This window comes from Dissoconium aciculare (genome assembly GCF_010015565.1).
Source record: "Dissoconium aciculare CBS 342.82 unplaced genomic scaffold K489scaffold_8, whole genome shotgun sequence".
Taxonomy (NCBI): Eukaryota; Fungi; Ascomycota; class Dothideomycetes; order Mycosphaerellales; family Dissoconiaceae; genus Dissoconium; species Dissoconium aciculare.
In genome coordinates, this window is record NW_022984958.1 from 1,023,956 (window position 1) to 1,045,761 (window position 21,806).

The 21,806-nt window shown below is 53.0% G+C and overlaps 7 protein-coding genes across 7 annotated transcripts; 2 read left to right on the forward strand and 5 right to left on the reverse strand.

Annotated features, from left to right (window-relative positions):
- Positions 1-424: 424 nt before the first annotated feature.
- K489DRAFT_411164 (uncharacterized protein) lies at positions 425-4,909 on the forward strand (the record flags this gene model as incomplete). Its single annotated transcript, XM_033607781.1, has 3 exons — positions 425-965; positions 1,016-1,165; positions 1,224-4,909. The coding sequence occupies 3 exons, from the start codon at positions 425-427 to the stop codon at positions 4,907-4,909; spliced, it is 4,377 nt and encodes a 1,458-aa protein (XP_033458773.1).
- Positions 4,910-5,780: 871 nt separating this feature from the next.
- K489DRAFT_322153 (putative poly(A)+ RNA transport protein) lies at positions 5,781-8,942 on the reverse strand (the record flags this gene model as incomplete). Its single annotated transcript, XM_033601604.1, has 2 exons — positions 5,781-5,919; positions 5,992-8,942. 2 exons carry the CDS (start codon positions 8,940-8,942, stop codon positions 5,781-5,783), a joined length of 3,090 nt encoding a protein of 1,029 aa, XP_033458774.1.
- A 792-nt stretch (positions 8,943-9,734) lies between these two features.
- Positions 9,735-10,887, reverse strand: K489DRAFT_389574 (uncharacterized protein; the record flags this gene model as incomplete). Its single annotated transcript, XM_033606520.1, has 2 exons — positions 9,735-10,554; positions 10,883-10,887. The coding sequence occupies 2 exons, from the start codon at positions 10,885-10,887 to the stop codon at positions 9,735-9,737; spliced, it is 825 nt and encodes a 274-aa protein (XP_033458775.1).
- A 521-nt stretch (positions 10,888-11,408) lies between these two features.
- K489DRAFT_371713 (uncharacterized protein) lies at positions 11,409-13,436 on the reverse strand (the record flags this gene model as incomplete). The annotated part of the gene is made up of 2 exons (XM_033603257.1): positions 11,409-13,092; positions 13,168-13,436. The coding sequence occupies 2 exons, from the start codon at positions 13,434-13,436 to the stop codon at positions 11,409-11,411; spliced, it is 1,953 nt and encodes a 650-aa protein (XP_033458776.1).
- Positions 13,437-16,668: 3,232 nt separating this feature from the next.
- Positions 16,669-17,814, reverse strand: K489DRAFT_411168 (uncharacterized protein; the record flags this gene model as incomplete). The annotated part of the gene is made up of 1 exon (XM_033607782.1): positions 16,669-17,814. One exon carries the CDS (start codon positions 17,812-17,814, stop codon positions 16,669-16,671), a length of 1,146 nt encoding a protein of 381 aa, XP_033458777.1.
- A 474-nt stretch (positions 17,815-18,288) lies between these two features.
- Positions 18,289-19,194, forward strand: K489DRAFT_381733 (uncharacterized protein). The gene has a single exon (XM_033605196.1). The coding sequence runs from the start codon at positions 18,503-18,505 to the stop codon at positions 18,905-18,907; it is 405 nt and encodes a 134-aa protein (XP_033458778.1). The 5' UTR covers positions 18,289-18,502; the 3' UTR covers positions 18,908-19,194.
- A 70-nt stretch (positions 19,195-19,264) lies between these two features.
- On the reverse strand, positions 19,265-20,093 carry K489DRAFT_371716 (uncharacterized protein; the record flags this gene model as incomplete). The annotated part of the gene is made up of 5 exons (XM_033603258.1): positions 19,265-19,332; positions 19,449-19,578; positions 19,639-19,775; positions 19,852-19,917; positions 19,985-20,093. 5 exons carry the CDS (start codon positions 20,091-20,093, stop codon positions 19,265-19,267), a joined length of 510 nt encoding a protein of 169 aa, XP_033458779.1.
- Between the last annotated feature and the right edge of the window lie 1,713 nt (positions 20,094-21,806).

Below are 21,806 nucleotides of genomic sequence, written 5' to 3' on the forward strand. Positions count from 1 at the left end.
CTCTTCCAGGCGCACTTCTCCACGGCATTTCCGTGGACACTTTGTTCCCGAACGGCATTTGTTCAGCGCTTTGAAACAAATATTCGCTGCGCCTAGCAGATATCAATCTCGACCCAAGATCTCCATCATCACACGACGCGCATTCTAAAAATTTGTATCTAGTATACGATTCTCTGATAGCTGGTCGGTCTGTAGCGAACCCGAGGAGCACCGGCAAATTGTCGCAATAGGTAAGACCATACCTCTTCCTTGCGCCAACGATCCTTTCAGCAACAGGTTCCCAATCGAGACACAAGAATGCATTATATTTGTAGCGCTCTATTCCAAATGAGCGATGGCATTCGCGGCACATGGACTCCCATCTCGAGTCACAAATGTGAGAAGGTTAATCTGACAGTTTGCAATACTAGCCTGAGACACTGTTATGGCAGAGCAGATCGGCCACAATGTGGTAAACAACTTCCAGTCGGCGAGTGGCTCGCCATTCGCCGACGTTGCTGTCAACCAAAAATCTGTTCTCGCTGTCTCTGACAGCAACTCACCCTCCATCAACGTCGACTCCAACACTTCCCAATCGAGCACCCCCTTCGGCAAAACGACGAACAGCGATGTCGGAGAACCAAGCGCTGGTAACGACGCATACGCTGGGAGACTTGAGCCACAAAGTGCCCTCCATGATGTGGCGGTTCAGGGGCGCGCGAATGATGTCCACGACGACGCGAGCCAAGGCGAAGGAGTTGCAGATGATAGAAGCCTTGCAGATGGATCTATCGATGCAAGCGCCAATTCTGACACCGACACGAGCCGGGCGGATATCCAGGAACGGAAGGACGCGAGTAGTCACAATCGTACGAACTCAATGAAAAAGCCGGCAACATTCAGCAAGGTTTCTGTGACCAGAAACTTTCTTGCCAAGACGGCAACAGCGCCCACAGGAGTGACTTCCGTAAAGCCTGGCGAAAAAGGTCAGGAACCATGCTATGAATGTATTTGGGAAAGCGCTGACATGAAGCAGTAAGTGTACTCTCCGTAGCTGCGCTCTCTGCAGCGAAGCCACGGTTAGTCGCGAAGTCAGGCACGGCGCTGCAAAACGCGCAGAGGCTTCGACCAGGCGCTGACGGCTCTGGCGGGCCCGATGGAAGCAAAGTCTGGAACAAGAATCAACGTGAGTGCTGTATCATTCTTCATTCGCAATGTGAACTATGCTCACAAAGGGTACATAGCGACACGACCTCCCCCGCCGAAGCAATTCACCGACGAAGAATTGAAGCAGCAGTACGGCATCCATTTGGCAAATCGCTTGCAGAGTGACGAAGGAGGCAACGAGTCTAAGTGGGCCGACATAGACGAGGATGAGGATGATTGGGCGCCTGAAGCTGTGACTTGGGTAGACGGCACGAAATCGACGTTGAACATACAAGAATCCGCGCCCGCTGCTGCCCCGAAAACCTCGTCAGATGGAGAATCGACAAAGGAGGCACCTGGAAACGTTACAGCAGCGCCGCTCTCTCAGGCTCCACCGCAGCCCGCAGCTCCCCAGAAACTGCCATCATCGACGCCTCCGCCAGCAGCAGCATCGTCTCGACCCCCACCGCAAACAGAAGCACCAGCATCAGCCCGGCCAGCTTTGACTAGCATGAAACGACCGGAACAGCACATGAAGATTTTGAGACCTGGCGCAGCTGCTAGTATGGCCAAGCAAAACAACGCAACTATAGGCAGTGCATCGTCCGACAAACCATCTCTGAAGGCGAAGAGTTCCGCGCCTCCAACGAAATCGCCATGGGCTCCCGTTCCGAAAGTAGAGTCGGTATCCCCCATAAACCCTCCTATCCAACAAACGACAACTGTACGACCACTGGCGACACAAGATGCTCGCGCTTACGAATCTGCTACGGCCGCTCAGCCTGCCCGAGAAATTGCAGCTGACACTTTCGATCGATCGTGGCGTGAAAACGAGAAAGGCAACAGGGAATTGTACAATTCAGCCAATGGAAGGTACGAGCCCGTACCTGAAGGTCGACGTGGGAACGGTCGATTGGAGCCTTCGGTACGCAAGCCTGCGCTGCTACAACGCTCAGCACCAGGAAATGAGACACCTGAATCGAATCAAGCCCAAATCGGATCTCAACAGGATGTTGGGCAAGGCAGAAGACGTGGTTCAAGCGTCAGTCAGACTAGCGCGCCGCAGAACAGACACATCATGGCAAATAAGGTCCCTGAAGTCTTGGAGCATTCTGCTGAGAGTGCAACAGACGTACCGCAGACTGCTGCTGTCGGCCCAATCGCAGATTCAAGTTCTGTCTGGGCCAAACAAATGCCGCCACAAAACGTTGCGCCTGCTGAGCCTTCAATTTCCGTAGAGGATGCCTTGAAGATGCAAGAGAGAGTAATGCGTGAAAAGCGTGAACTCGCCATCAAACGCCGAAAAGAAGAAGAAGAGCGAGAAGCGAACGCAAAGCAAGAGAGATTGAGGGCCAAGCTCGCAGCACTTGAAGGGGCGGGCAAATCCAAGAAGGACAGAGAAGCAGAAGCAGCCGCCGCCGCGTCTACCGCAACGAAGACGGTTGAGGACGCGGATGCTCGACCCAACAATGCATCCAAGATTGTCGCACCAACTCCACCATCGGCGGCTGTAACAGAATCCGCTCCAGCAGCGCCTCAAGCGGATGCACGACCCTACGAGAGGATTGCGACAAAGCAACCTTTGACGGACAGCAAAGCGCAGAAAGCAAACACTTCCGACAGACAGCTTTTGGACGAGAATTCAACTATCGCCCCTGAAGGCACCTCTGAAGCTGCAGCCCGCTCGCGCCTGTTGCCGGAGCCGCACAACCGAGACATGTTCGCTTCATCCGGTCCTGCATTCACCAGCCCGCCATCATTCCAGCAAAACCCTAGTGATCGCAAGGCCCAGACAGCGTTCGGACGTTCGCCCAATCTTGCTTCGGAATCGACCTTCTCGCCATGGCCGAAAGCTCTTTCTAGCACAAGTGTTTGGGGCACTTCTGGTATCGGCAATGGAACCTTCGACAGCTCCAGCAATTTCGCACCTCTCATGGGGCCAAGCGCTGGTCTGCCACCTCCAACAGGCATGAGTTTGCAACCAACTTCCAGAATCTCGCCCAAAACGTTTCCAGGAGAAGAACGTTCGGCAAACATGCAGCAGCATCAGTCACCGGCACAGACGCAGGCACCGACGTCACACTCGTCAGAGTCGCGCAAATTCGCATCTGGCATTGATAGCCGAGGAGACATGTTCGCAAATCAGTCTCGCTTACACGTAGGGTCTCCTGCCCCTGGACTTGGTCGACCTGTTCATCCCCCAGGACCAATTGGCCCGCCGTCGCGAGCTCATTTGCAGAATGACCAAACTAAATCTAACTCGAGTCTTGCTCAATGGCATAATCTCGCGAACGAAATGCCCAATCAATTTCGAGGACATGCTGAAGACAACGCTGTCACCAACCCCAACGACGTTAGCAGCAAATCGGATGGACACATCTTCCGAGAAACGTTCAAAAAGATCGCGCCTGCCGGCGATGGCAGACTTGGGATGCCACGTAGATTCGAGAGTACCGAATATACTGTCCATGACAAGGAAGGCATGTCGAGAGCCCCACTTGCCTCATCAGGGAGACATGCCACACCTCTGGCGCCATGGGCAGCACCTGGAGCCAATCCTATTGCACTGGTTGAGGGACCCGAAGTATCCGCTCAGAGGAATGCAATAAGCCAGCAGCCTCCAATTGCGCCTCCGCCTTCGTCGAGCGCGCAATCCGCAGTTCTCCCGCCTCATCTGCGACCAAAGGCAAAGTTTCCTACCACCCCAATTGAGTCGGTCATCCGGCCGCACGGTCTTTCACCTCCTCCTCCCGAGACAGAGAGCCACCCAGTTAACACTGGAGACGTGCATCATCCTCAGGTCAGGCTGCCCCCTCCCCAAGCGAGAGTTCGACTGCCGCCGTCATCGGCTCAATTGAAAGCCCATGCATCGGCACAGTCGGCGCCGAACATGACTACCGCTCGCCACCCCAACAATTTTGGTCCTCCTGGTGCGAATCGACCTCTTGTGCAGAATGCCGATTGGCAATTGCGGTTCAACGGTCTCTTCGGCAGGGCGGCTGTCTCCACCGAGACACCTCCATCACCGCCGAAGACACCGCCGAAGTCTATAGACTCAGCACTTGCCGTCGCAGCCTCAAGCAGAATGTTCATGGATGACCATCACCACACGCTTTTCCAAGGTGCCACAGTGTCTCTCCCATCACCAAAGCGAACTTTCACAGGAGCTGTCGTGTCCTTGAATTCCAGAGGGCCATTCACAAAGCCAATAAGCGACTACCTCTTCGATGAGGAACGGAGCTTCGGTTCACGCCCGGTTGTTGTGGTCCCACGCAACCCCAGGTACAAATTCGCGCCACACGAGCCTGTAGTTCAGAATCTTCCGACAAGCAAAGATTCTCGCATGTCTCGCGCCACTGCATTTGAAGCACAATCGAAAGAGAGCCTGCCGGCGTGGGTTTTCTACAAGAATCCGCTAGGCTTTCATTTAAAGATCCCTGGCACGCGTCTCAATAACAAACTCGTTAAGCATACGAGAGTACATGATGACTCAGCAAATGCACGCACGCGTCGGACTCAAGATCGTCCTGGATATAACAAGCCAGAAAAGGGCAAGGGAACCAAGTCAAATTCCAACGCGCCCGTAGCTGACGACGAAGCCCGAAAATCAGGCATCAGCGAGAAAGCCACAGTGCGCCCGTCCGCGGACAATCCCACACCATCCTCGGTGACTAGAAAGGCGCCAGTCTCATTCGGAGCAGAGAAGAAGACCACCTGGACGAAGTCCGCCCGTGGTGGCCCGCGTCGCTCGTCAACCCGTCCTGCGGCAGTCTCGTCGAGTTAGTGGTTCTACGAGCGTCCCGCATCGGAAACCCGGGGTGCTGCAGATGCCCAAATAATTACAAAAAAGATCTTCGAATGGCGTGACTCCACGACGAGCAAGCGGCAGACAGTTCCACGAGTCCAAATGTAGGCTCGGCCATGATTAGCTTTTGCTTGCGGAACCCTGCACGAAATGTTTTCCCCCTCTTCGATTCTGACCCTGCACTGGAATTTCCTGCTCTCCTACGGTCGGCAAACCATGCAGTGATCAATTATGGCGTTTCTCGGGAGCGGATTTCCGATCAGGCTTCACCTGATTGGTTTGTTCCAATTATCTTTGCTTCTTGGCGCCGCAGTTGTGTGCACGCAGCTGTATTGTTAAGACAGCCCCTTTTGAACGTTTATCTGTTGATGTTTTAGTTGGCGAAATGTTCTGTTCATCAGGCCGAATTAATGTTCCATGACTCTTTTCGATTCTGCTCCACATGCTCTCTCCTCACACCGTGAACGGCGCTGCCGTGTGCGTCGTGTAGTCTGTGCCCGCTTTTGTCGGACTATACTCATAAGTCGTGCTGCGAGCGCATCGTCTACAAATCTAATGATTAGCGCTGCGAAACATGGTGTCCATGGACGTCATATGTTTGCCGTGGAACAACCCACCATGGATAGACCCTGTGGCCTTATTGTTACTCCTAGCGACGGTGCTACCCTTCTCGGTCCGGGGGCGGGTCGCGACACGCGACTTGTGCATATCAAACTGTACAGGCAACTTGAGACTAGTCATGTCTTTTCATTGAGTTGAGCAAGACTACACTTGGGCTCAATCTAGATGTAACGAGAAACCACTCGCGGACGATGATGCCGAATTCACCTATGCTAGTACCCTCCCACGATCACTTGCTCAGCTTGAGCATGACGTATGGGATCTCGACATCCTCCTCGGTCGTGTCCTCCGCGGTGATTTCGAAGATGACGTTCTTCTGGTGATCGGGGATTTTCTTCTTCGAGATATGCTCGACGAGATCCGACATCCTGAATAGCAAAATGTTAGAAAAATTGTTTTTCATGTTAGGGTTATCACGGTGCAAAAGGGACAGGACTTACTTCATGGGCAGGCGGTCTTTGTTTTTGCTCGCCGGGTAGAAGCTTGCGTACAACAAGCTGACGCCAGAGCTGACCATGCTGACGCTGAGACCCTTCTTCTCAAAATCATCCAAGAATTGTTGCAACGTGACGTCTTCGATCTCGAAACGATCCCACAGCTTGTCGATCTCGACATCGCCGTCAGGGCCCTTGTATGTTCCTTTAGGACTTGCGATCGGCTCACTGAAGCCAAAGAATGGCAGGGCAAGGTTGACGAAACCGTTCTTGTATTGTTCGATGTCGTCTTTACCGTCGATGATCTTGTACAGCTCGAGCACCACCAGACCGGTGACAAGCGCCGTGGTAGTGGCGATAGCTGGGATAATTTTACCAGCGATGAATTTGGTCTTGTGACGATCGGCAGTGATGATCTTGTAGTTCTCCGCGCGCAGGTTTGATGCAGCAGTGATGAAGTCGATGTGGTGGTTGGTGTCATCATCCTTCTCAAACTCTACAGGTTCCATGCGGAAGCCACCCAGGCTGCTCGGCGATGGAAGAGACTGAACGATCTGCTCAAGAACCTCATTGTCATCTGGAGGCGCATTTGCGTTCGGGTCTGGCTCTTTCTCGTCGGCTTGAATCTTGACGTTCGAATCGGGGCTGAAGTCAGGAATGACCATGCGGTCGATCACCGCCGCGATGGCTTTCTCATTGCTGTGGCCTTTGATGCCGTAATTGAAAGCGTGCAAATTAGCACCAGCAACAACAAAAGACATGTGAGTGGCATCTGCAGGGTTAAAGACGAGTGGGTCTGGTGCTCGCTTGGGCCCTGACCAGAATGGTTGACCGGTCGACGTGGTTGAGTCTTTCGGGAAGTTGTAGAGAAGCTGTTGAATAGCATTCGTGTATTGCTTCTCAAATTGCACACGCGCCCACTCGATACAATCCTCAAAAGAAGTTGGCTTCTCAGTGACAAGGGAGTCCCGAAGGATCTCGAGAGTTTGTTTCTCGTTGCCAGCTTGCTTGAGCGAGGTGCCAATGTAGTCGGGTTGTGTGATGTAAAGGTTGACGGTCTCTGCAGGAGCAGCGAAGTAGGTGTGGAAGAGATCCTTGGACCATGCGATAGTATGTTCGATGCGGTTGGGGAACGACTTCAGGGTGCACATTGGGAAAGACTGCTCTGGGGGATCAACTGAGCTTGAATAAGACTCGGTCTTTCTCGGGAGCACAACCTGTGTGTTTCCTTTCGTACCGAGGGTACCGCTGTCGATCAATGGTTTGTGGAAGAATACACAGCGTCGGTCAACGTATGTACGAGCATCGACATTGTCCAACGCGTTTGTCACACCATCCTGAGATTCCCAGAAATCCTCGTTGAAGACGTGTTCGGTGTCCTGCGCCACACGATCCTTGAGCATATCGATCTTTCCCTTGAGATCGGGATTCATGGCCTGTACCGCTTGAGAAGCACATTCACTTTTGAGCTTGCCAACATCCTTTGATCTGAAGAGAAATTGTCGGTTCAAGTTGCTCTTCTCAATCTGGTCCATGTCAGTGACGCTAATCTTGCCCCGAGGACCAGTCGCTAGACCAATCATAGCCCAATTCTTCAGCATTTCACAGCCAATGGCGCCGGCACCGACAAGGAATTGCTTCACATTCGAGATCTTGTCCTGAAACTCCTTACCAAACACTGCAATTTGTCCGTCGTAGCGAGTACCCAGCGGCTTGCACAACTCTTCACCTCGCTTGACTGACGTCGGAAGCGATTCTAGGGAGTCGAAGTACATCCATTGCTTGATAGGGTGGAATTTGCCGGACACCGACTTGAGGACTTCTTGCGCGGCGAGACCACCGAAGAATGCCGCCATTGGCGAGAGATCACCTCGCGCTTGGTAGGAAAGCTCCTTGATGACTTTCTCATCCAGTTCTGGCTTCTCCTCAGAGGAAGCTGCAATTTCTTGCGCTAATTTGAGGACCTTGGCTGCATCCTCATCATTGTGAGGCCGTGGTAACTCTCCGTTGTGTTGCTCCGCAAATGCGTGTAGTGCTTGGAAGCCAGCATGTAGTTGCCCCGGTCGGTCGAACTTGGCGAAGTCCGAGATGAGGTGCTCAGGTGCCTTGAGTTGTTGGCTTAATGGCTCAAAGTCAAGAATCTTGGGCATCTTTACTTGTTGGTAAAGACCGCCACGCTTGTATGTTCCTAGTCCCGAAACATCGCCGATGGAGAATGTGTAAGGTCCTTTGACCGAAATCTTTCGCGGTGTTCCGTCGTTTAGCTTTTCCATGCCTTCCACCTCCGTGAATGTTACAAAGTCTCCGTCTTCCAATCCATGTCGTGTCTCGTCGAGCGCCGACACCAGACCTTCTGAGTCGATGCCAGCAACGATTCCATTCAGTGGATTCTCACCAGTGGGATCGCCGACAGCGAAGTTTTTACCGAAGTCTGTGAAGATGGACCCGAACAGACCGAAAGTGTCAGCGATGACGATGTAGACACCGTTGGCGTGACAGTAATCGGCGATCTGAATTTGTTGCTTGAGAGGAGTGTCCGTCAAAACGACTACCTGGTAGCGCTTGAGCTGAGAGAGATCATCTGTAATGCTCTGGCTGCCATGCGGCGTCACAGGAGTGTACGGGTTGAGTTCAGCCACCCGAGGAATCGTCACAGCATCTCGAGGCTTACCCACATCCTCAGGATGCAGGAAGAACTGAGACGAGAGGTCGGAGATGGCAGCCGGTCGTGGATCAAAAAGTGTCAAGCTCTTGACGCCTGCCAGCGCAATGTCCTTTGCGATTTCCACACCAAGACCACGAAGTCCGACAATGAGCACATTTGATGAGCCCATGCGCTTCATTGCCTCGTGTCCCAGCACGTAGAGCTGACGTGAGTACAGCGACTCATCGATCTCGCCATTGTTAGAACTCTCTTTCAGTTGTTGTATGGACTGGGCCGGGTTGTCGACCTCCATGGCGCCGGTTCCGTTGGTGTTGCTTTCGCTTGTGGTCATGGACTTTTTATGTGATGTGGCCTCAGCCTCCTCTCCGTCTGAGAGCGGTCGTTTCGAACCCAGTTTGACGACGGTGGTAGTTAGGTGAGAAATGGTGGGCAACGTTTGGGGTGGGGAAAAGAGAGGAGAGGAAGAAAGCAGGACAGCAATCGAGGCTATACTGATGCAATTGAAGATACAGAGCGCGGCGCGTGGTTCGGAGTGTGGATGGAAAGATGTGTCAGCGTGTGGCGGGCCGGACTGAATGCAGCAATAGCAGACGACGACGATGATGAGATGATAAAGGTGGTGGATGCAGTGCAGTAGCTGTTGATAGGACAATTCTGCTGTAATGGTTGGAATGGAGCAAAGGCGCGCAACCATCGAAGCTGCTAGCACCTCCGGACTGGCCTCTGTTTCTGTCATCACCAGCTGTTGCCGCAAGGGCCTCTCGACGTCACGCAGTAATAAACCTAACCTAACCCACGCGAATCCCGCAAAAACGCCAGGCGCCAACTGTTTTCCCCCTCCATCCACACACCAAGGGCATTCCACGCTGTGGTATCCCGTAAAACTACTCCTGTACACTGCAAGAAGTCGCTGTCACGATTCAACACCTGCATGGTTCTCTCCATACCGTTCAGGTCGATGGTCCGAATTGTTGTGCATTTGTGGCTCACGAAATGAAGATGACGAAAACGAGATGAGTCAGGCCGATATATCATTGGCGATGATGGAAGCTTGTGCGGACAGCCTACTGAAGCTACCAGTTGTTTACTTGATCTCTGCCCATTCCGCCAAAGCATCCACATACTTCCCCCAATAACCATCCTGCCACCCCCGAACACGACTCCAATCCTCCGGCCTCATGCTAGCCTCCAACACCTTCAGCCACGCTCCAATGATGAAGTCCGCATATGCTGGCTCATCGCTGTCCAGGAAGCTCACGCCATGCTCACGTTCCGCCGGGCCATGTTGGAATTCGGTCTGCTTCGTCCCAGGCGCACGCCAGAAGTGATCGGTCGTGCCGCCAGTGTGTCGGAAGCCTTTGAGAAGCTCGCCGAGCGCGGCTTCGAGGGAGACGAATGTAGCCTCGCGTTGTTCTGGGGTGGGTTGGAGATCGCTCCATGCACTGACGCCGGCGCGTCGAGCAAAGGTTGCGAGACATTCGTCCTTGCTCTCTGGCGGGAAGATCATCTCGTAGATGACTCCGAGATGTTTGCTGAATATCGTGTCGATCTGGGCGTTCAAGATTGCATTGAGGCCGACTGTGTGAGGGTGGAAGAGTGCGGGCCGGTCGGGGTAGGTCTTGTCGAGATAAAGGGCAATCTCGAAGGTGTCGCCGATGATTTCTCCTGTTGCATGGTCGTGTATCATTGGCAAAGTGTTGTATGGTTTGCCGTTTGGTAGGGTGCGGTTGGCGGGCACATTGAGTTTTTCCCGCACTGCATGGATATCCGGCATATCAACCCATTGTGTCTGGTATTGAAGACCTTTTCGATTGAGAGCGAATCGAGTCTTCCAAGGGTTTGGAGCGAAGGTTCGTAGCGGTTCCGCTGACTTGATGTCGTAGAACGTGATTCCTTTATCGGAGCTCATGTTTAGGTAGGTAATTGCAGAAAGGCGTAAGGACGACACTTTGTAGATCGCGGCGGATGATGTGTTGTTAAAGGGTATATGGAGCTTCAAGTTCTTTCTGTGATCAGCCGTTGACGCCTCAAGTTGTGCACGAGAAGGGACGAAGGTGAAGGCTATTTATGTACCTTCAATATTTGCACAAACCCGCAGGATGACGGAACGCCAATGGTGTGGCGGAGCCGAAGAGCATCACGAAGACTCACATTTTGACTGCATTAGGGCCTGTGATTGAGCTGTAAGACTCACACCCGGGCCCACACCATACCGACTCTGCGGCTATGAACGCCATGGCATGATGATCGTCCTCAAGATTCGCGCACCACCACTACTTTACGAGATTGGCATGACAGACAGCCATCGCAGGAGAACAATGACCAGCCATCTTCGACTACCTAGGTACAGAGAGAAGACCAGAGAGAGCTCTCCATCGATCCAGACTTCCCCACGCATTGCAAGTCAAAGAGCTGTGGGTGCACGACCACACGAGCAGTGGGGATGGTCTATCATGGCGTGTAGAACAAATAAAAATATATACAGTCGATGTCCAATGATCGATCTATCAGGGGGTATCAAAAGCGACTTTACTTCCTCTTTGTGGCTTGTGAAGCGAATGTTCGTGAACGTCGACGCCGCGACTGACCCAAGCTATCAAAGAGTCCTCAAATCTTGCAACGCCAGGAAATGGTCACCGCTGGTTTCAGCGGAATCAAGTCCTCCCAAATTCCAAAACGCCATCATTAGGTTACTTCGTCAATTCTCGTGAGATGCGCATCCCTCTCCATAGCTCGCAGGAATGATCGCCGAGTCATCTCATTCGCTGTCTATGCTCATTAATCGGCTCTCCCACCATTCCTTACGTGCTGAAGGAGAAGGCGCACTGATCGGACTTTCTGCTTTGTCGCGCGTCGCCTGTAATCTCTTCTCCCAATCCGACCGCTCGAGGCGTAGACGGGCGTGAGCTTGGTCGACCTCCATGGCGCGTCGATCGCTGATGCCACTGAAGCCGTGTGACAAAGGCGAGCGGATAGTGCCGACGTCTGTCGCCGGCGAGACCGCGGATAGTTTACGACTGCCGGGACTGCTGAAATAATCGCGAACTCGTGGGTTCTTCTCCGTCTCATGCTGCGGCATTCCATTCTCGTCGTGCTCGCCACCGTGCGACGCGAGTTGACGGCTTCGGAAGCGAGCTTCATGCCACTGTGCGCCGAAGCTAAACTTCCAAAATACGAAAGAGCCCCAGAAGGAGCCGTCTGACCCTGGGATGTGGCGCCAGGGCTTCTCGCGCCAGCAGAAGACGGCGATGTCCACGAAGCCCATGGAGCATTGCGCGACGATATTCAGGATCCGGATGGCGTAAATGGGGTGCTGAGCGTAGTAGTCACTGTAGCTCATTGCATGCGCGACGAAGGGCATGACCCACATAAGCATGTAGACGACCGGGTAGATGAAAAGAAGGCGAAGCTGGCGAAGGATGGTCTGCCGCCTCCGCTGGACTGCCGTGTTAGCAGATTTTTCCGGCACGCCTACGGGAGGATGCGCAGACATCGGAAGACTCTGAGGCGTATCGTTTCCGAGTTTGGTGTTGATCGGCGGCAGTGCCGCCGAAGAATTTGAGGAGTGTTTCGAGGACCAAGATTCTTGGCTATCATCCAACTCGATCGGCGGCGGAATAAAATCCTCTGCAAGGACACTAGTCGAGGCCTGTCGACTGCTCCGTCGCGATGGTGGGATGCTGTGACTGAAGGGGGAGAAGCTCACAGATGTAGGCAGGCGGGTGGATTCCGGAAGAGCATTCACCTCTGTTGCGAAGTTTACAGCAGAGCCTCTCCTACTGGTGCGATTTGAATCGGTTGGGATGTACGCCATTTGTCCTGGAGCAATGGTAGGGCCATCGTGCGGCCCAATTCCTTCATCACAGTCCAAGTTTCGCTTTTCACCCCGAGGTTCGAACATGGTCGTGGAATACGCGCGCTGTGAAATCCCAGCCTTCGTCGTCGTGCTGTGTCCAGTTAGACCACCCGACGAACTCTCATCGTGCTCGGCACCAAAGATTTGAAATTCGAGTCCAACATGCGTGTAGATCCGGATGGCAACTCCCAGGGTGAATATCCAGATCAAGTACCGCGGGATCCAGGACAAGGCTAGACGGTACCAGAAAGGTCGGATGGGTAGCGTACAGAAGCCACCTTGAGACACGTAGGCGTCGTTCTCATTTATAAATGCCAATGAGGCAGAGATATTAGGAAGGATAAACCAGGCGCCCAGGACCCAGTGACGAACACGATAAAGGCCGTCGTACCCGAAGAGCGAATTATTCCGAGGCGGGAAGACCTGGAGGTAAGTATGCAAAGCTTGAAAGAAAATGGCCCAGTCGCAAGCCTCTATTCCAGTGAACAGCAGGTATCCAGCACCCGAGCAGAATACCGAGGCGTCTTCTGGCCGACCCAATGCTAATGTCACAGCGGCATTAATTCCGAACCAAATCGATTTCCACCTGGAGCCAATGTCAGTAGTTTGCAACAAGGTGTGCGCGCGACGCGTCTAAAATGACAGATCTGTTTGGTCTTACAAATTTCCAACAATGAGCAGAAGAATGAGATCACGCCGAAAATTCCTCCGCATGACCAAGAACCAGTAAACTCCACAAACAGAAGCAATTGTGCTGAGCGTCGAAAAGATAATGGCCAGAGTCTCTATCACTTGGGCCTGTTCGAGCGATACCAAAGCCGCAGCGTCGAATTCCGTCTGTGAATGCCCGAGTGTTGTTGCGGGTTCTCGTTGAAGCAGCGTCCGGCCGGACGCGACGAGAAGGTCGACATTGCGCGTGAAAGCCGACATGCTCGTCATATGAGACCAGCAATTGCTCCAGGAGCAGACGCAGGCAGGAATAAGGCTGCCAGCGCTCTTCCAGACATGTATCGCAATCTATAGAGACGGATGAGGGCGGATTCACGAATCGTAGTGCGGCGTCTGCCTCCGTCCCAGCGGGAAAATGTCAGCAGAGTTTAAGTGCCAGGCGGCAGGAGGTCGGGTCGCGCCTGCGACCACAGAGGTGTGAACGACTCCTGGGCGCGTGCTGTACAGTGAGAGGTGCCAAGTGAAGTTGGGTTGCGTGGTGTGAGATGTAGTAGACGCCAGAGGTGAATGGAGAGGAATGACGATGACAGAAGGAGGAGTATAGTCCAGTAGGTATGTGTAGAGTAGTGGCGTAGTGGTTCGTGAGAAGCTGTCGCTAAGATGAGAGGTACACCCGCGCGACGACGCTCACTTCTCAACAGGCCAAGGGCGAAGGTGATGGTCGGTGCGCGGGAGAGTGGAGCGAGAGAAGACGGGGGGAGACAAAGAGGACAAGCAACGCAAGCGGCCCTGGAGGGACGGACTGTGGGACTGACCTTTTCCCACCAAACGAGCCCTGATGGTTAAATCCCAGCGTGGAGGATGATCGTCAGCGTAGCGTTGCGCTAATTGCGCCACTCGGCGTTGTGCGATTAATGAAGGGTGATGGATGACGAGGATGTCGTCGCGTATCAGTCTTTGTCGTCTGATGAGATGTAAATCATGAGCACAAGGCAGGATGCCCAGGTGAATAGCGAGCGTGTGGTTGTGCGATCGGGGAGGGAGAACAATGCTGGTGCGAGGTCAAGCTCAAGGTCAGCGGGAAGACAAAGACGAGGACGTCGAGGGAAGAATTTCCCTCTCACGATGCACCGACCACACATGCACTATCCAGTAGTCATGCAGTGTGCTCAATTGATGATTGTCGCTGATGAGTCCTCACCACTTGGGCCAGGCGGCACAGAGAAACAAAAGAGAGTCTCGCGTGGAAGACCCACTAATAATGAAGTGTTGTTACACTCTTAGGCTTTGTAACCTGGACAGGTGAACAGCATCCGGACTCGTCTTTCATTAGACTTCCAAGGCAGACCCTGGCTGACCGACGCGCTCGGTACTCTGCTGTTTTGGACCTGCCTGGACTGTTTGCAAAACCCGTCAACCTCCTCCTTTATCACTATCACCATTGATGATGCGTGTTCGATGGGACTGCCATATCGCCGCCCACTGATTCCGCCTTCGAGAAGAGCACGTTAATGCGTTTGCCCGCTGGAAATAACGTGCTTCTCCTTTGTCAAAACCCACAGTTCCATGGGAGTAGAGTTTGGCCAGACCGACCCGACCAGTGAGCGACTCAGGCGCCTGCATAATCTCACCCATGGACCCCAATCCCGGCAGAAGTTGCACCACTCTGCCTCGCGCGAGCAATGGCAGACATGCCCCAGAGCCATGGTAGCTCGTCCTTGATGAGATGCGATCTGATTGCCAACACGACGATAACGGAACTGCTCGTCGCACAACTTGAAGGGCCTCACGGCGCAATATACGAAACATGACAATCCTGCGGATGTGCGTTCTCGTGACCCGGCCCAGAGGTCGGATCTCGGATGCGCACATGATCCTCATGCAGCTCTGTTCTTTTCCCACAAGGATTTCAGTGGGCCGCACAGGTACGCTGCAGCTGGATCGCCCTTCGCTTGAAGGTCCAATCGGGAAGTTTTGTCCATCCAACTGCTGGCTCTCCTGGTAGTAGTAAGACATTGCGACAATTGCCAGGTCGCCATTATAGAACACGTGCAGGCCTACAATGATCAAGCAGGGCTGTGTCTCGCACCTCGCTGGAGTCCAGGCCACGATGTACTGCTGTGCTGTGCTGTGCTGGATGATGGTGATGGTGGTGGAGGTGGTGGTGGGAAAAGAAGCGGTACGACGGCGGCAGGCTGGCGAGTGGGCTGGGGCTTGACCGGAATGGGAGAAGCCGTTGAGTTTCGCTCATGCGGCAGCGTACTCCGTGTCCGCTCATCATGGCTCATGCGAGCTCACCCGCACCGGATCTTTGGAACTCCTTTGACCTCGCACGCCTGCCCTCAGCCCGAGGTCTCACGATTCCAATTTCTCACCAGTGTGTGTTCATGGTACAGACACTCTACACACAACGATTCCCATTCCACGGTCGCCGCAGAAGCTCACCACATCATTTCTAACAGGGACGTCGTCATTTGTCCTTCTATATTTCCTTTCCCCCGTGAATATACATGTACTCGGTGGCGTGCAAGCCCGTGAAGATGACTTCACTGCGACGCGAAAAGCGGACAGCTCCCGACCATCCGATCTCAAAGCTGGGCAAATCGGGCCGCAAACGCCTTCCTATCCGCTTTGTATGCGCGCCCCGCTTCATTGACGTGTTCCTCCACTTCCTCAACAGCTGCAACGCCGTTCCAGCTACCCGGGCAGTCTTTCATCTATTCCTCCTCTTTTGGCTGTGGCAATAGCAAGCCATAACCAGGCTTTGCACGAGCGGCAAGCCATAGCCGGTCTCCAAGGTGACATTGGCATGGACACGTTATGCTCGTCTTCTGGGACATGCTGGCGTGACTGCGGCTGTGGTGACAAACAGAGCCCGTCGCTCAACGTAGGAATCTTTGCTACTAGACATGTATGCGAACCTCGCCCGGGTGTCACATCTCGATGAATTAACCGACGCAAGTTTGGATTAAGAAACGACCAGCGTGCACAATCGTAGTGGTCAGGTATGCAGGTGGTGAAACCTTCGGTGTCCAAGCATTGCCCAGGTGTCTGCCCGCTTTTCCAAGACACGTCGAGGCCGGTGCTTGTGTGGCTCATCTCCACGGCTTTTTCAATCATGATAAGCGAAATTCTTCAACCTCACCATCAACACAAAGTTTGGTGGAAACGTTAGACATCTGCACATCGTCATCGTGCAAACGGGGCCTGATGCTCATCCGTCTGTGAGAGGGGATGTCTCATCAAATCCGGGGGGCTCATAAATGCGTATTTCTAGCAACGGAGATTCACAGTTCGATAGTAGTGTGAGGAGACAATCGATTGCTAGCTTGTGACATTGTATCAAAACATCCGATATTCTTTTGGGCATTTCGTCGTAATATCTCATCCGGTCGGTTTTAATTTTACATCATAATTCTCCGCGGGTCACTCTGCTCGTATCATTGACAGGCATGGTGCCAAAGGTAACCACCGAGGACTTGTTCCCATATGCTTAAATGAAATCACCATCCCCAAATCCTCCGAACGGATTTGGCGGGCGTCCTCCCATGCCCGCTCCGCGAGGGTGTCCGCCAAGGCCAGGTCCTACGGGGTCGTAACGACTGCCCGGCGGAGCGCGTGGATCATATTGTCCACCTCCACGTCCGCCTTGTTGTCCTGCGAATAACGGGTCATCGAACGTCGGATGCATGCCACCCCCGCCGCCAAAGGGACCACCATTGAATCCCGGTCCGACTCCGCCGCGAATGGGGTCATTTGGACCGAGACCTTGAGGATAAAGGTCCCGCTCACCGAGACGACCGAAACCACCAGGTCCGCCGCCAGGCATGCCGCGACCTGGGCGCTGGATTTCAAACTCGTCCTCGAAGCCCGGAATGGGTTCTGGGAGAGGTCGCCCTCTACCTGGACGGGGCATGGCAAGTGGGTCGTGGAGAGGATGTGGTCGTGCCGGTGGATCATGCGGATCACGCAAAGGATTGTATCTGGCAGGATTGTATTCTTCCCTGCGAGGTTCTCGTGCTGTAGCGGGTGGGTTCGTCGTCGCTGTGGTCCCAGATGACTCTTCGTAGCCTTCCTTTTGTATTGATGGGAGGAGTTTCTGAAATATGTTCAGGCGCATCAAGGTTGCAAAGTCCGAGAGGCGACCGATGCTGATAAATATGTCGATGACCTTCTTCTCGGTTTCCTCGTTGGAAGTCTCGGTATTCGAGGTGCTCGTATTCGAGATTGACAAAGGCAGGCTACTCTCCGAAATATAATCTTGAGTTTTGACGTCGAAGGAATAAGTCTTGTCGTCGCCCATGCCCATGCCCATGATGACAACCTTGTTGCCCATGCGGTTGACTTTCAGCAAGAACTCCATACTGCTTTGGCCATGCTTGTATCGGAAAGCATAGCTTCCACTGTGAGCGTTCCAATCGGTCGGTAGAGGCTTGGCTTGGCCAGTTTCAGACTCAACTTCGAGGCGATGATCTTCACCCAGACCGACAAGGCGCGATCCGATAGAAAGCATGCAGACATGTGCAGCCAAAGCCACGGCATCGTATGAATTCTTCAACGGTTCGGAGTTGCTCTCAGGAAACGAGGCGACCATGCGTCGCGAGAGGGCCTGACTCGACAGCGGATTGGTGTTCACCATGATCTCTGATGGTTTTCGACGGTAAATGTGAGTTGTTTGGTCCGTTCAAGTTGTGTGAAGTCAATTACCAAGTATTGTAGTGAATTGGTGATCAATCAGGGCATTACGTCAAGCCTGCCGCCTACGTGGGCACCTTGGCTGGTGGCGCTTTGAAGTACTCAATTACCTGATCGGGGCACCACGCGAGGGGCACAGGAAGTCCTCACAACAACAATTCATAACTTACCTTGGTAGTCTTCGGTGATCATTGTATCCCTGAGTAATAATTTAAATGTAGTAGTAGTAACTATATCATAAACGTATAGGCGTTAAATACATATTCACGTCTCATGATCCTGACTTCGTAGTCGACGTGGATATTGTTGATGCGCCTCCAGGGTCTCACTGCCACAAGAGGCAAGGTGAATGAATGAGCAACGCATAAATTAAATCATTATAGAACATCATTCCATTCCTTCAACTTCGCGCTTTGCAAGGGGCTGGTAACTATGTCGCCCTCCGTCACGGCCGTCCAGGATTGCTGACTTGGTCCGAGACGTGTTGTGTCTTCTGTGGACACAGAACTGATCGCTCGACGATTCTCATGAATCGCCTTTGATGCTGTGCACGATGCGACGAGGAACAATGGCCGAACAAAGCGGACCCCACAGCTATGTGGCCGATTCCGCAGTCACTGCTGCGTCCCTTCATGTCGCTCGCCTCATTGGAAGTCATGCTGCTGACACTTCCGCTCGAGCTCCAAGGCGGAAGGCACAAGAGATCTGAAACCCCTCGGGTACGCTATGACAGGTTGCAATTCAACGTGCTCCGGTCTCGAATTCACTCAGCGCACTTCGCATCCGTACCTGGCTTCCAGGACGATATGGAAAAGGCGATATGTCTGCGAAATAGGCATTACATCCTTCAGTCAAGATTGAAGACATTGCGCAGAGTGTTGGACGCAACCATCGAAGCACCAGGAGGTACGGTCCTTGCAATTGCGAATGCGCGGGCTTATCTTCTCTCAGAAATTCAATCATATCCGACGTGCAAGTCAAGGAAGAATGGCGCTCGGTATCCAACCGACTTATCGCGAATGGTCAGGATCCCTTGAATCTACCGCGATTTGCGGGACTCAGTCATGAACCTTGAGGATGAACGACTGTCATCTTGTGTCTGCTGACATCCGGAAGCCCCATCGGTCAATACATCGCGCGGCTAGAACATTGTGTAGTCAGCTGTTCAACATCGCCTGCTCAAGGAGAATTTTTAAGCTCGCAGCATACGCGGAGAAAAACGATGTTGTTTTTACGAACACTGCTGATGGGGAAGTATTCTGGTTTTAGAAACACATTGTTTGTGTATTTGAGAAATATAATTCTTGTTTATATCACAGTTTGCCTATATTGTCCCCAACATTCATCTTCTTCACTGATTTCGTAATGTCCTCGAGTACCGCATTTCGCGTCGTCTAGTTGCCGTCGGGGTAGACGTTGTTCTTGACCTGGCAACCGCCACCAGAGCTCCACAAGGCATTGGCTAGAAGGCGAAAAGCATCAGCAAGCGTTCAAAGACATACCATGCACTACCCTTGCAGCTCATCGGGAATTTGCCTCCGTATGACAGTGTACGTGCAGCCCAATAGGATAACTTACTGTTAGCGGAGTGGCTGTTGGAGCCATCACGGATGAGCTTGTGGCCGTTTCCGGAAGGCGAGTTGTTCTCGCAGTTGAGCTCGGCCTGGCCGCCGTTGCCGTTGCCGATCCAGATATCAATTTGAGCGTCCTAAATTCATGCCATTAGTCACGAAGCCCTGGATTGTCCTTCTGGGAGAGTTCGGCTTACGTCACAGCCGGCGCAGATGTCGGCCATCACGAGGTACTTCTGGAGGTAGGGGAACCAGGTGATCTCGCAAGGCTTGTGCAAGAAGGAGCCCTTCTTGGTGGCGTAGGTGAGAGGGTTACCGAACGATCCATCACCGGCTACCGTGTGTGTAAGCTTTTATGCCTTGGGCGGAACTCGAATAACGTTGCCGTCAAGACATCGGAAATGACTTACTGGCTTTGTTTCCGCGTCCAAGGCAGTTGTAAGCAACCTGGTTGCTTGGTGGGTCGTTGTCGGGGTCTGCGAGAATGATCAATGCCTGCCTCTTCCCATGGTCTCATGTCCTTCTCGTATGCTCATGACTTACATCCGTACCAGGTCTGCTTGCTCAAGGTCACGGCGTCGTAGGCAGAGACCTGAGTGGCAGCCGCCAGAACGGTGACTGCGACACCGGCAATGGTCGAGAAGGAAGGCATTTTTGGATGATGTAATGTGGAGGAAAGTTAAGATTGCTGGAGTTGCGGTGGTTGATAAGGAGAGCTGATGTATTTAGCGATTGTTGATGTGGTGCGAGCTGCCTTCTTATATAGTTTCTCACGGGCATGATCAGCTCCATACATGCCTTCTAAATTATCCTCCTCGGTTGCCGCCATCACAGTCACGGACCCAACCCTGCGTGATTTTCAAACTCAGACAAATAGTCTATACCAATGCCCCACCGGCGCTGAGCTCGGTCTGAAAGATGCGAGCTGATGATTGCTGCGCTTACGCTTCCCATCTCTAGGGCTGCCGGATAACAAACTTTTCATCGGTTAAAGCCATGCCCTTCTCCTCTTCTGACTAGAAGGCAGGAGCGGCCAGGATCCGGTCATGTGTTTCGTCAAGGAGCCGTAAGATCGTATTCAACAAAACATCTCCGGTAAAAGTATACAGAGGTGGTTGTCCATAGTACCCACATCAACACTATGCATTGGGACGCCCGAACCTCCTCCAGCGACTAATTCCTTACATCATCACTATCAGTTCTGTGGAGAGCAACGATCTGCGCTCAGGGCACTCTTGAACTATTACGAGCGGCGTATGATGGAAGGGTCCACTCGGCAAGACGAGCTGAGTGGGCATACATGGCGCCTCGATGCTCGTGCATAGAAGTTTGTGCATGCTCGATCTCAGCCGCAGAGCTCGCTCAGGCACGAGCTTTGGCGATTGGACACGCAGCAGCCGTGGAGATCCCAGGGACCAAGCTTCGAGAGATGCTTCATAGCGCAATGCTTGAATCCCTTTAGCTCCACGTCGGATTTGGTCGGAAAGTGTATTGCCATGTGAAGTCTTACCAGGACTGCGAATAACGCACCAGCTGAAGCAGCTGAAGTGGAAAGAGAGGTCGGAGCAGGATTCCCAGCCAATCAAATGCAGCTGGTCGGACTTTGAAGGGCTTGCCCTAGTGCTTTCTCTATCAATTCCGACCACGCATCTGGGATTAACCTCGCGCTAGATGAAGAGGCCAGGGTCTGAGACTACCACGACTACTTGAACTCTGTCTTCACCCGAGTCGTAAAGGATTCACCGTGCGTACCTGATGATACTTGCACTGCCTTGCTTATTAGCAGGAATAATGCTGGAATGGGTTGTACGGCCGACCGGAGGACCTCACTGTACTGAAATACAGCTGGTAGACGTGCCTATGCCGACTCGAGCCATCAACACACGTGAAGCCTCGTACGGTCTTTGCCTCATCTGGAGATTCTGTTATTTAATATTACGTCTCTAGTCGTAAAATGCGAATTCATCACAGACAAGAAGCAATGCTGCAGATCAAATGCTTAGTAAAATGCGGTGTGTCGTAAATCGTCCTAGCGATTTGGCCTGCGATAGCCTGCACAAGCGGCCTCTGCGCTTACTGGTACGACGCTTCACCCCTCAACTAAAAAGTCTCGTCTGTGCTCTAGGATTTAACAGATACCTGTGCAAGCCGACCCTGCATCCCGATCCGGTCATGAATTCCCTATGCCCTGGTGTACTGTCTCCCTTGGGCGCCTTAAATCTGACATGCATCATTCATCATTCATTGTCCATGATGGACAATTCCTTTCATGTTTGGGCTCAGATCGACATTCTCCACTCGCGCTGACAGGGAAACACCTCGGCGAGTCATGACACGCTGACCATTGGCGAAGGGCAGCGAGACC

Coding starts and splice junctions, on each gene's coding strand:
- K489DRAFT_381733 (XM_033605196.1), top strand. CDS start 18,503: ATGTCGCTCGCCTCATTGGAAGTCATGCTGCTGACACTTCCGCTCGAG.